This window comes from Ylistrum balloti, unplaced genomic scaffold (assembly GCF_031769215.1).
Source record: "Ylistrum balloti isolate Yb309-2 unplaced genomic scaffold, AGI_CSIRO_Ybal_v1 Utg369740, whole genome shotgun sequence".
In the NCBI taxonomy this organism is placed as follows: Eukaryota; Metazoa; Mollusca; class Bivalvia; order Pectinida; family Pectinidae; genus Ylistrum; species Ylistrum balloti.
This window is the reverse complement of record NW_026781950.1, coordinates 1,936,481-1,950,464: the sequence shown is the minus strand read 5'-3', so window position 1 is coordinate 1,950,464 and position 13,984 is coordinate 1,936,481. Positions and strand designations below refer to the sequence as shown.

At 36.3% G+C, this 13,984-nt stretch overlaps 1 protein-coding gene across 1 annotated transcript in view; it reads right to left on the bottom strand.

Moving 5' to 3' along the window:
* The window catches only part of LOC132543126 (potassium/sodium hyperpolarization-activated cyclic nucleotide-gated channel 3-like), a 78,593-nt gene that overhangs the window by 42,588 nt on the left and 22,021 nt on the right, over positions 1-13,984 (bottom strand). The window contains exon 2 of the mRNA XM_060206588.1: positions 2,879-3,705. Coding sequence (XP_060062571.1) covers positions 2,879-3,705 — 827 coding nt within the window. The remainder of the gene's footprint in view (positions 1-2,878; positions 3,706-13,984) is intronic.

Here is a 13,984-nt window from a genome sequence, read left to right as displayed (position 1 = left end):
CTTGTGGCACAGTGACAAATACAAAATGTAACAACATGTTCACAAAGCACTTGTAGCACAATGACAACTATACAATGTAACAACATGTCAACAAAGCACGTGTAGCACAGTGACAACAATACAATGTAACAACATGTCAACAAAGCACGTGTAGCACAGTGACAACTATACAATGTAACAACATGTCCACAAGGAACTTGTGGCACAGTGACAAATACAAAATGTAACAACATGTCAACAGAGCACTTGTAGCACAGTGCCAACTATACAATGTAACAACATGTCAACGAAGCACGTGTAGCACAGTGACAAATATATAATGTAACAACATGTCAACAGAGCACTTGTAGCACAGTCATTATCATTTACAGAAGCAAAGTGATAACCACACACTGCAGCTAATTGACAACCATGTGCTGTAGCACAATAACTGATATATACTGTACTTAGCACAGTGACAACCGTACACGATAGCATTGTGACAGCATTACAATATAATGTTTTGACAGATATACTCATTGTTGTATTGTAACACAATGTAAACTGTAGCTCATCGATAATCATATGCTTTCAGAAATGGACAGCAATACGTTGCAACATAGGCTGATATATAACACCATGATAGATGGACACTAAAGCAGTGACAACGAGACACTGTAACACAGTGACAAACATACACTTTAGCACTAACAACCAAACACTGTCGCACAATTACAACTATACACTGTAACACTGTGTAAACAATGTAATATACCATAATAACAGTTATACGCTATATCACAATGTAGCAAAGTGACAACCACACATTGTAGCAAAGTATTATATTGATGCCAATGTACTGCGACAGAGTGCCAACTAACTATTGTAGCATAATGGGAAATGTACACTGTAGCACCATGAGACATATTCACAGTAGTAAATTGGTGACAACATACTCTAACACAGTGACAATCATCAACTCTACCACAGTGAAAACTTTACCTGCAGCATAGTGACAACCCAGTGTAATTATATACTATAGTTCAATAGCAAACTGACAATCACATACTGTAGCTAAGTAAGAGCCATACACTGTAGCATTGTGACGACCATTCACTGTAGCAAAGTGACACCCATTGACTGTAGCATTGTGACAACTATTCACTGTAGCATAATGACAATCGTACAGTGTAGCATTGTGGCAACTATTCACTGTAGCATTGTGACAACTATTCACTGTATCATTGTGACAACAATTCACTGTAGAATAGTGACAAACATTCACTATAGCAAAGTGACAATCGTACACTGTACTATTGTCGCGACCATACACTGTAGCAAAGTGAAAACCATTGACTGTAGCAAAGTGACAACCATTCACTTTAGCAAAGTGACAACTACTCACTGTAGCAAAGTGAAAACCATACACTGTAGCAAAGTGACAACCATACAACGAACTACAATATCGACAGTTAGCGGTCCTGGTAATAAAATTTGCAATTATATGAATTATAAAACCGTTGTTGACAAAATGAATCATTTGTATAGATCAAGCTTCGAAATGGTTTCATTCCTGCTGTGTGTATGACGTAATATATATATGTAACAGTTATCATAGTATGTATCAGTAGTATCTATAGCCGATATAAATGACAAAGCTTAAGATGAACGTTAGTTAAGTTGTACAATGTGTCTTGTATGTCATCAAAATTGCCATAAAGTTCGATTATAAATGCAATAAGAATTGATATATGAATTCGTGCCCTTTGTTATTTATATTTTTGTTTGTGAGTTGTTTGTCGTTGCATTATGTAGGATTGGTTAAACAATGAAAAAATGTATGAAGGAGCAAAAAGGTTGCCTTTATTGTCATATATGATCATTTCTTTTATTTCTTTTTTTAACTTATATTTGAGTTACTTATGACCTTGCCATGGAAACACAGTATTTAGATATATCAACAATATGTCAACAATAATATAGTTTGATATATGCGAGATTGAAGTAATTATATGATATATAGGTATTAAAACATATCATAGCCATATGTAAAACGTGTTTTTGATTGATATATTACGGTAAATTAAATAAAGTACGTTATGTTCGGTATGTTAGGTAAATTACGGTATGTTACCAAGGAAAGCAAGGCATGGCCTACATTACCAAGTAGACAGGAGAGACCTTGCTCTTTATACCTAACGTTTATAGGTTCCAATACCTGGTTAATATCGAAATGAAACGTCTTCGATTAGAAAAATGCATGCACACGTCACACGTGGCCCATAACTCGCCAGCAATGTTTGTGTAAAGCACGCGCAGATAAGGGTGGGCATGAAGAACACAGCGTTGTTCTTGAGACACACCATATGTATATAGAGGTTTCCAATCCATCTGGTCAGATTTCTCTATACATTGTGTACTTCCAGCGAGAGTATACACAAAGTCCATCATCTATACATTTACCTGTGTTTATATACCCTATAGCAGTATTAATATTTATATCACGGACACGTGCTACATACTATCAAATAAATAAATTTCAAGATGATATACATAAACCAAATTTAAAGCAAATATTATTTATGTCAATATACAAAATAAATTTCTTCTCTACTTGCTCCATCAGCACCAATACGAAGCAAATATCAGTGTTCACGCCTATCGCCTACCAAATAAAATATCTAAGATAAATAATTACTTTAATTGGTTTTGATGACAACAAACAAATGATCTTAATGTCCGGATATTTCCACTTTTTGAGAATTCATCAGTTAGATCAATATTGTTGACAACGCTCATAAACATCCAATGCAATGATTTGTTAGGTGTAGTTTTCGTTTTACATTGATAACAATAACATACAAAAATAACAACGAAATATGAAAATACAAAGACTTACCTAAAATTGCTGCACGGATGTATAACCCAATTTCCTACTCGTTTGTGTCGCATCTTCTCCCTCATTAAAGAATTCCTATTTCCAAACAATTTCATGGCTAATTTATTATCCGAGGGTTGGAAAAAAGAAATGAATTGTTCTTTCAAGTAGCTTGTTGGACTAGTCTTTTGGTCTGTAGATGAGGTCTCCCCTGATCCAGGTAAGAGCTCTTCCTTTGGTGTTCCGTACAGGGACGTTTCGTCCCCTACAAAATGAACTTTAATATCATTGTTGTAGTTCATGTCTGGGCTGAGATAGTCGCTGTATACAGATTCCTCGTCAGACTCTATCGTTATAGTAATGGAAGGATTTGTGGGACGATTCGTACACTTTGGTAGACACGGCATAGTTCCGTCGGCCTTATCTGAGTTCACACCGAGGTTCATACGTTTGAGCTTCAAACTTGGCACTCGTTTGGACGGCTTTGGAGGTGTTTGGGAACTGCCGATTGGATGCGAGCTCTTACGTCCGGCATTTCCATTGGCTGATTTGGAAAACTTTACAGAGTCCGATCGGGTTATCTTTGGAGAAAGGTGTACCTGTTGTAAGGTACTGGCCTCGCTCTCTGTCACGCTGCTGGTAGCTTCACTACCTCCTTTAGATCGATGCAGGGCGGGAGGAGTATTGCGCGTAGGCTCGGGAGCTCGGCGGTAAGGTGAGTTCTGATTACTGGACGATTCTTCGTCTGACGAATAAGATACCGGGCGATCATGCTCCGATATATCGATCAGAGGCTGGGAAGAGGGGTTCCGAATGTTGGCCATTCTGCTGGTATGTGCTGGTGGCACCTGTAAGAACAAACATCAAAGAGATAGTTAGTTTCAGGTAAATACAAAGCATTATAGTTCAATCACGGCATGCTGAATTATTTCTCTGATTTGAATCGGTAGTGTTTAGCACGCGCACGAGTGCTGCTCTGTAAGAACAAAGATCAAAGCAAAACTTAGTTTCAGGTAATACAAAGCATTATTGTTGAAGAAGCATGCATATATTTTCTACCCGTTGAACCTGTAGTGTTTATACATGCACGCAAGAATTCGTTTCAAATACTACAAATCTACCTGCCCAAAATCTCTGAGATTCCGCCATTTCGTTAGATCGATAAACCCCCTTAATCCTATAAACTCACGTGTTTTTATGCCCAACGAAAAAGTCATTCCTGACAAAATATCCTTTTATCGCCAGGAAATGTGTTCGTTCCCTTTGTTAAAGATCCCCCAACACAAATCGAATCTGGTAACGTTGCGCGTTTGCTGTAAGCCACCTTTGCTATTGGAATTATACCTTTTCTATAAGGACAACAGCAGCGCCGACAACAGTGTCACCTATTTGTTGTCGTCACTTTATAGAGACGACTTGAAAGGGAAAGGGATAGGCCCATTCGAAACATCACATTTGTGTGTAAAGTAATGTATATTGTTATCCTCTAAGCGACCATTGAACGCTATCAAGAAAGCAAATTGAGAAAACAGCATCTCAAGGGAAATACTTGAACTTTAAATTGAAATCATAGCATTGCTTCGACGTCAGCAGGAACTATTTTCATCAATCTACAATAAACGAAATGACATATTAAAACATTCAAAGAAGGAATAATTAAACTGCGAGCCTTTCTTTAATGTTATTAGGACGTGTAGATAAGACCGGCATATCCACAGCATAATATGGAGGTTTCAACCTAACTCTTGATGACAAAAGTCACGTGTTACCGACATAACGATTTCAAATACTGACGACAGCAATTTAACAATGTTAAGCTGAACATATCATGTAAGAAATATTTAAAACTAGGTATGAAATGTAATACTTTTGTCATTTCCCCGTACAGGAAAGCAAATATTTTCTTAGGTTCTGTGATTGACGAAAAATGAAATTATACTTTAAAATACGAAGTAAGACATATGGGGTAAAGTCTATAGCAAAAATCTGTAGCTGGACTACATAATGATTATTAACAATTATGTTTTAAATTTGCAACATTTCTTGAAATTGATTATACTAAATACGTTCATTATCAATTTCATGCAAGTTGCTCCAGGAAAAAAGGGACATGTCCACTTTAGAGAAGGAAAAAAATATCTGATCTGAAGACAAACGATGTTTCTATTTAGACAAATTGGCAATTCATCAAGGAGAACATGTTCTGTAGTTAAAATTTAATGAAGATATGTGCGTGGTTTACGTAAGTGGAATGTACATCTGGTCCAATTTTCCGTTAAACGTGTGATTGAACTTATCTGCTATTTCTCGATTGATCTATCCATGCACCAGATCTAAGCCCGGAGATGATAAAAATAAGAACAAGGTATCGTGTTGTCCTGTGTTTTATCACACTAACAAAGGTTCTTGTTATTTGCAATTAAGGAATGCTGGTTTAGTTTCAAGGGACTAATTTCTAGAACAGGGATCGCGAGCACCTGTCCTGCTCGGGTTCTTCAGTAACTGCGTGCATTATCCAGGAACAACAGAAAGGTGTTCGTGTGTGTCCCCGATATTGCTGACATAATAGCACATGTAAATGCCGTGAGTCCAGACAGACATACGGGTTACCGAGGCGACGAGGTTGAGACACTGAAATGATTCGGCGGCATGAGGTCGTTTTGATTTAATTAGCACTGGTTTATTGAGCCCTTAATCCATCAATCAGTTGGAAAGGCGAGCATGTGTTAATATTTCCGTGTATATACATAAATATTGTCCAACTCGGTCTTCTAATATCCTCTGTATCATTTGCAATACTACTGATAAATGTGAGAAGGCGCATGCGTAGGTTACACTATGATTAAATGCTATAGACTGTGAAGCTGTCTAATTAGACATCCAGCTTACCGAATAGATTACTTAAACGTATCAAAACTTTATTAGCACCGGATATTGGTTGCCATGAATGCAAACTGCTCCCTCGAGCATTTCTGTAAATAGCACTGTTTCCATTGGACAGCGTATACCTGAATCTACTGACCAAAATCCCTGACATAGGGAGCTTCAAATTGTGTACAGCATGATGCACATCTGAATGAAAAGACAGGTATGTATATTGGAAAGAACCCATTTATCTTCGCCGTTTTTTTAAAAATGACAATAGCTTACAAGCATTCGTGTATTGATAGAGGTATATATCTAATCTAAACAAGAGTTACTTACGGGAACACAATAAGTTTTCAAACAACATCGGTATAGACATTATTTTCAATCGTTGGAGCAATGACGAATATAGTATTTTGTTTTCGTTTAGTTGTTTATGTATTTCACTCCATTTGATCGATTACTGTATATTTTCGCTTGTTTGGATTTATTGACAAACAAAAAAAATTAATGTCTGAACTTCGACGTCTGCGATTCTGAATTGCCAGGAAAATCTGATTTTCATTTACTCTCTTTCGAGGACTTGGATAGCAAATGATAAACTATTTATTGGAAATAATCTGAGCTCCTGCTTAGATTAAGCATTTGCATATGATAAAAAGAATGCCATTTTGTAAGGATGTAAAACAAAATGAAGATTATATTTGCATTTATGAGAATTCGATTACGTAATCCTTGTCTGCTCATTTGAGGGTTTATATGATGAGCTCTAAATCAGTGCGTTTGCCATGGAAACAGAGATGTAAAATTGCGATGTTTGTCATTTTTAATCTAATGCCTTATTTGTCATAAAAAAACTAGTTCCGCTTCCGAAACAAGGAAGTTGGATTAAAGTGCGAAATTACCTGTCAAATCTATAACGTCATTTCGCAGTGATACGCATGCGCTCTCACAATTGAATTGTAACAGGCCTGTATTGTCCTAATTGGCATTCTTTGTGCGTCTTATAATGTTAGGTTGTAGTGTTCTAATGTTTGACACAAATTTACAGGTATGCTATTTTGATTTCGGTATTATCGTGGTCAGCGTTATGTTTGAGTAGAGAATACGAACACAAAAAGTAGATGTGCAGCTGATTGAAATTGTTATCATTCATTTTATACACTGCTTATGTCAAGGGAGGTAATAACTTCAAGCTTCAGCCAAGGATACACGACACTTTACTCCCTTCCTATATAGCAATCTTTACATCAATACCTTCCAGAAAATTAAAATCCAATGTGTAATAATAGAAAACTGAAATATCAGCATAACGCTTAGATACGCGAGTAAGTATCCAAATGATGAAAAATAAACAAACTTCATCTGGCCTTTATCATATTAGAGTTATCAGGTGCAGAAAGAAGCATGATAGATTGCATGTGTGTTCGGTAAATGTGTATCATGGTTTTTCATCTGATTTTTTTTTTTTTTATTAATTCTTTGTTTTTGTTTATTTAGCTGTTAATTTATCTGTTATTTTTGTTTACTTTTTAGTTTTTGTTCTTGTTTTTGTTTTGCTTTGTTTTTATAAGGTTTTCTTCGTCTTTTTTACAATTCTAAACAAGACGACAAGAAAGCATAACTTACGAGATATGCTATAGTGTAAAACACACAAAGCCTTCACTCAGGTTACATCGTTAAAAACTAGAACTAGCTATAATAGGGGAAGCAAAGGATTTAAAAGAAATATGCGTTACGAGTTCTTTTACAAATGTGTTTTACAAGTTATCTTATATACCTACCTCTAACTCCAAGGGAGCAGTATCCTAGCAACACGGCTTGTTATGTAGCATTAGGTATTTTATTGTCTGTTAACATCGCTGGTTTTGATGTGCTTGTGACTAGAGAATAAAGTCAACTAATGACAGAGTGGTCGATCATATTCCGATTATACTATACAAATTGAAAATGTGAATATGATGAATTTTGATTAAAACTAACAATGGCGGTCATAAATTGATACAATATACACGTGCTTTGAAATATTGTGATTACTTAACCGTAATGTGTATTGCTCTGTGATTAGAGAAAGTATTACGATCTTATTAAACATATTACTAAACTGAAAAAAACTGCTGCAGTAAGACATATCACTGTAGTAAGACATATCATTGTAGTAAGACATATCGCTGTAGTAAGACATATCACTATAGTAAGACATATCACTGTAGTAAGACATATCACTGTTGTGAGACATATCACTCTTGTGAGACATATCACTGTAGTAAGACATATCATTGTAGTAAGACATATAGCTGTAGTAAGACATATCACTGTAGTAACACATATCACTGTAGTAAGACATATCACTATAGTAAGACATATCACTGTTGTGAGACATATCACTCTTGTGAGACATATCACTATAGTAAGACATATCACCGTAGTAAGACATATCACTATAGTAAGACATATCACTGTAGTAAGACATATCGCTGTAGTAAGACATATCGCTGTAGTAAGACATATCACTGAAGTAAGACATATCACTGTAGTAAGACATATCACTGTTGTGAGACATATCACTGTAGTAAGACATATCACTGTAGTAAGACATATCACTGTTGTGAGACATATCACTGTAGTAAGACATATCACTGTAGTAAGACATATCATTGTAGTAAGACATATCACTATAGTAAGACATATCGCTGTAGTAAGACATATCACTGTAGTAAGACATATCACTGTAGTAAGACATATCGCTGTAGTAAGACATATCGCTGTAGTAAGACATATCATTGTAGTAAGACATATCGCTGTAGTAAGACATATCGCTGTAGAAAGACATATCATTGTAGTAAGACATATCGCTGTAGTAAGACATATCACTGTAGTAAGACATATCACTGTTGTGAGACATATCACTGTAGTGAGACATATCGCTGTAGTAAGACATATCACTGTAGTAAGACATATCGCTCTAGTAAGACATATCACTGTAGTAAGACACATCGCTGTAATAAGACATATCGCTGTAGTAAGACATATCGCTGTAGTAAGACATATCACTGTTGTGAGACATATCACTGTAGTAAGACATATCACTGTTGTGAGACATATCACTGTAGTAAGACATATCACTGTTGTGAGACATATCACTGTAGTAAGACATATCGCTGTAGTAAGACATATCACTGTAGTAAGACATATCACTGTAGTAAGACATATCACTGTAGTAAGACATATCACTATAGTAAGACATATCACTGTAGTAAGACATATCATTGTAAGACATATCATTAGTAGTAGTAAGACATATCGCTGTAGTAAGACATATCACTGTAGTAAGACATATCGCTGTAGTAAGACATATCACTGTAGTAAGACATATCACTGTAGTAAGACATATCACTGTAGTAAGACATATCACTGTTGTGAGACATATCACTGTAGTAAGACATATCACTGTAGTAAGACATATCACTGTAGTAAGACATATCACTGTTGTGAGACATATCACTGTAGTAAGACATATCACTGTAGTAAGACATATCACTGTAGTAAGACATATCACTGTAGTAAGACATATCGCTGTAGTAAGACATATCATTGTAGTAAGACATATCGCTGTAGTAAGACATATCACTGTAGTAAGACATATCATTGTAGTAAGACATATCGCTGTAGTAAGACATATCATTGTAGTAAGACATATCGCTGTAGTAAGACATATCACTGTAGTAAGACATATCACTGTAGTAGTATCATTGTAGTAAGACATATCACTGTAGTAAGACATATCATTGTAGTAAGACATATCGCTGTAGTAAGACATATCACTGTAGTAAGACATATCACTGTAGTAAGACATATCGCTGTAGTAAGACATATCGCTGTAGTAAGACATATCACTGTAGTAAGACATATCGCTGTAGTAAGACATATCGCTGTAAAGAGACATATCACTGCTTTAATGTTCAACTCTTCTATTACTGGAAACTTACTTGTCTTTTTTTCAGTTTTTATGTATTTTTCTTTGTTCGTTTTTGCAAAAATAAGAAAAAAAATATTAATTGATCAGAAAACAACACATTTATAATTGCAAATACATTTACACGAGATAAATACAAAAAGCAGCGAACATGGTTCGGAACCCTGTATAATCATTTTATTGATAACGGTTCAAATGACAGCTTATCACACAGTATGGTTACACATGATATATATACATATATCTGACGATTATCAGAGCTAGCATTATCTACACCCATAAAACCACCAGTCCACCGCTCACTGCTGACGGTCGATAAAATCCCGATTACTCGCGTTCGTCACCCACAGAAACAATTGAATAAGAGATAATAGACAATTTATTGTTTTCTCGGACGGATCTAGATCCTCCAAACGTGATTAGCGGTGAAATCCCTCAGACGTCAAGCTTCAGCACTGCTAAGATTCGAACTTCTGACATTTTCTGTGACAACCAGGGAAATCACAGATCACCTCTAGTCATCCCTGTAGTCACTAACGATAACGCTCTAAGACGCACGTGCTGCCCTTTGATATACTTATAGGATATATTTTCCTAAATATATGTAACGTGTGCACATGAAATTGTCCTTTTTTTGCCCTTAAACAAGACAAGGGTCATGTGTCACAAAGGATTTCCATGGCGTATACGGGCTCGGCCTGTTTGACGCGTGAGCGTCGACTTTATATCATTTGAGGTTCGCCAAAGTACAAAAATAGCAATAAAAGTACAGTTTGGCATCTGAATGTTAAAGTGAAATTATAGGGGTGTTATGTTTTCACAACGCTTAATTTCAAGTACATGTAACGTCACCCATCAACAGAACAATTGACAAGGCTCTCTCCTTTTTCCTGTTTAAGACCATTTTGGGTAACAACTCATCTAATTTGACTTACCATTGCTAACTAAATGTCGATCTAGTACAGGTAAAGGATTGATGTAGAACGCAGTAAATTTTAACTTACTCAATGGGACTTTGATAATAGATTGGCACTCACTAAGGATAATATAAAGCTTGTAGGTTTGTTTGTTCGGTATATAATCTGGTGAACAGTCACTGAATAACATACGGGAGACCCGTAGCATGCCACAGGGAGAGATTAGCATACAACCACAATAGCATAGACCTGTTTGTTTCTCAGTTTTCTCTGAGAAATACAGAATGTCACTGTTAGGGAGCGTCAACCCACACACCTGGAAGTTTCACTTGAAGTTGCGTGGGCGAATGTTCAAACCGACTGAGCTATCCAGGAAGCTAAGTACGTATCGTCTTTGTACACAAATAGACTTACGAAATAAATAACAAGGTCTTCCAATAACTTCATATCATTCGTCTGTTTTAATACTACACTATATTTCGCTTCTGTTTTATTGTAATCAAACTGATTTGACATAAACAAACTGCCTTCTTAAAGGCAATGACGTATTGTTTACAGATCGTGCATACAGTGAATGAAATTAAAATTTAGATTAAAATTATTGTTACAACAACTCGGTCAATATTACATTGTCGTAAAATTATTGAATAGATATGCATTACGTAATCACGTGTTGTTAATCAACCTTATTATAGATCTTCGTACGACAATTACCTAAAACTTAATAATTAATGTTACTGCATAAACCTTACGGTGTTAATAATCCATCCGATTTAAGATTAAATGATAAATCTTCAGTTTCACGTATTTACGTCTCGAGACAGTGTTGGATAACCCATATATGTCAACAATTGTATACTGATACAATGTATGTAATATTACTACATCGAAATCATATTAATACATGGCTTTTTCGTTCGTGCGGTTAGCGATTATAATCTGTGGTTAGCTCCCTTGGTATTGCATCGTCGGTATTGCTTAGATTGTACGTGGTATCGATCGCGGATAGCTACGTCAGGTCTAATTAATATCGTAATGGACACAAATGAGAGGAACACGGATCTCTGAATCAACTATCGGTTCGTTGGTTTGTGCTTTGGTTAGGCAAGCCTGGGAGATTTTATCGAAAAAAATATTAATGTTGGGTTTAAATATCAAATGTTGCTGATACAGTCAATACACAATGTATCAGGTTAATCTGTTGTAATTTTCTGATCATTCGATACTGGAAGACATTCATATCTACACCCTATTGATTAAAATACCAAATACAAACATTGTAAGCCCCGCTCTTAAAGATCTTCGGTGATTTATTGATACGTTAGTAATATTCCAATCATTTTTGTCTAACAATTCTTAAAATACAATTTCATAAATAATTGTGTCCATAGACTTCAGATTTGATTTCGGAAAAGTGAAAGATGCCACAGATGTTAATGAAAACCTTTTTTACATTTTCGTACGATAGGAATTCTACATTTGTACGTTCGAATAACACTTTGGCGATATAGGAGTTTTAGTCATGTTTCCAAGAAAGTCGGGAAAGTCTACATAGAGGTCAATAGGTTCAAAGTAAATGTCTACTACACAATACATTAATACTGTCTCCGCTAGACAAACCCTTACGACTAAATGTAGAAATGGCAGCACATAGACAATGGTACTTCAGTACATCTGCTGACACAGCGGCCGTAGCCATTAGGCCTCAGACGTCTTGTCTGGGGCATCAGATGAAACCGAAGTACCAGTAAGAACTCTCCCTAACGATTTATCTCAATTCATATTGTCTTCGATCGAAATCAGAAGTAAACTACTTGTACATCAATTATGGTCTTCATTTAATAGCGCGTGGCCGAACAAGAATCTTCCTGTGTGGGAATGAGAGAAGCCTGACCAAAATTGTTTAGGGGAAAAACAACAAGAAAATACCAACATGTTCATTAAAACTAAGGCAATATAAGAACAAAAGAAAGGTTTACACCGAGACTCCTGAAAAAGTACAATGTGAATAAGACCAGGTGTTGCAGAAGAGTAAGCCGAGCAAGACCATATATAATTTATACACATTTGCTGTTGTTATGCTGTAATGTGTATGTCAATGTCTTGCATAGCTAATATCTAGGAATATTCATCGTTCCTTAGCAAATATTTACGTAATATACATGTATCCCGTAATATTGCCTCAAACCTTTTTACTTTTATCATAATGTTTGCCATATGAGGAAGGCCTTTGTTTCTCTACCATGAGCTTGATATATCACTAATCATTTTGGTTGTGCAGCGACCGGTGTGCAGACTGTCTGCATTACATGTATATGACCGGATGCGGTGTCCTGCTGGTTGTCTTTGTGAGTGTACTTCAACGTAGTAACTCAATAAAGTCAGCGTCAGTTCCGCACTAACCCCGGAAAACATGGTACGGACACATTTCATTCTCCCGAAGACACGTTTATCAACACATAGTCTCGCCTTGCGTGCAAAAGCTCATTCGCTAGAGCAATGGCCTTCGCAACCTCGGGTAAGGATTCGAGGTGTGGGGTTCACCACTTCAGCTTCTTGACAAACACAAACCACTAAGGGTGGAACGGACCGGCGTATGCTGTAGTAATTGTGTTTCTGGACATCACACCTATTGCTCTCGATGACATGCTATGGGCCTGATGTGTGTACTTCAGTGATGCATGTACCAGGTATTATAGGGATACTCCGCTTCAATTTGACTCTTCGATAATTTCAGCAACTCAGGGAATGGCTTTAGATTTTGCCCTAAAAACGCTGCAGGCTTTGAAGTTCTCATTTATATATTTTATTCTATTCGTTAATACCCGATAATGGGGTTCCAAGCTTGAAGACGTTATAAATCACAATTTTAAAAAGTGTTTCTTGGTTGACAATATATTCCTGCCTACAATGTGTTGTTTATGATACTCCTCATTGTTCTGACAGAGAGTTAATTGCCAAGTCTATTCTACAATGCCTTAGCTTATTTCTCAATGGAGCAGACGTCTCTTTTGCATTGCTATTGTTTTGTCCCCCATCCCTTGTCACAGACGATGTTCATGAAGTTAATACCGACTGGCTAGCGCAGACTCGCTATATTTGGTGCAAAGAAAACAGCCGACTACTTAGAAATAACAAAGTATGCGTCCACAATAGGTGCCTTGGAAATACAATTTTTAATGCACGTGCTACAGTTAAAATGGTCCAATTTAAAAGCCCTCTGTAACCAAACATTACCGGAATTGTATTGAACCTTCAGATAGAGAGATACAAGTCCTTTACTTAATCGTTTTTATTACCGTCTGACATTACAGTAAAGGGATTCAAGGATATGAGTAAGCTAAACATTATCTGACAGAGCCTCCTCGA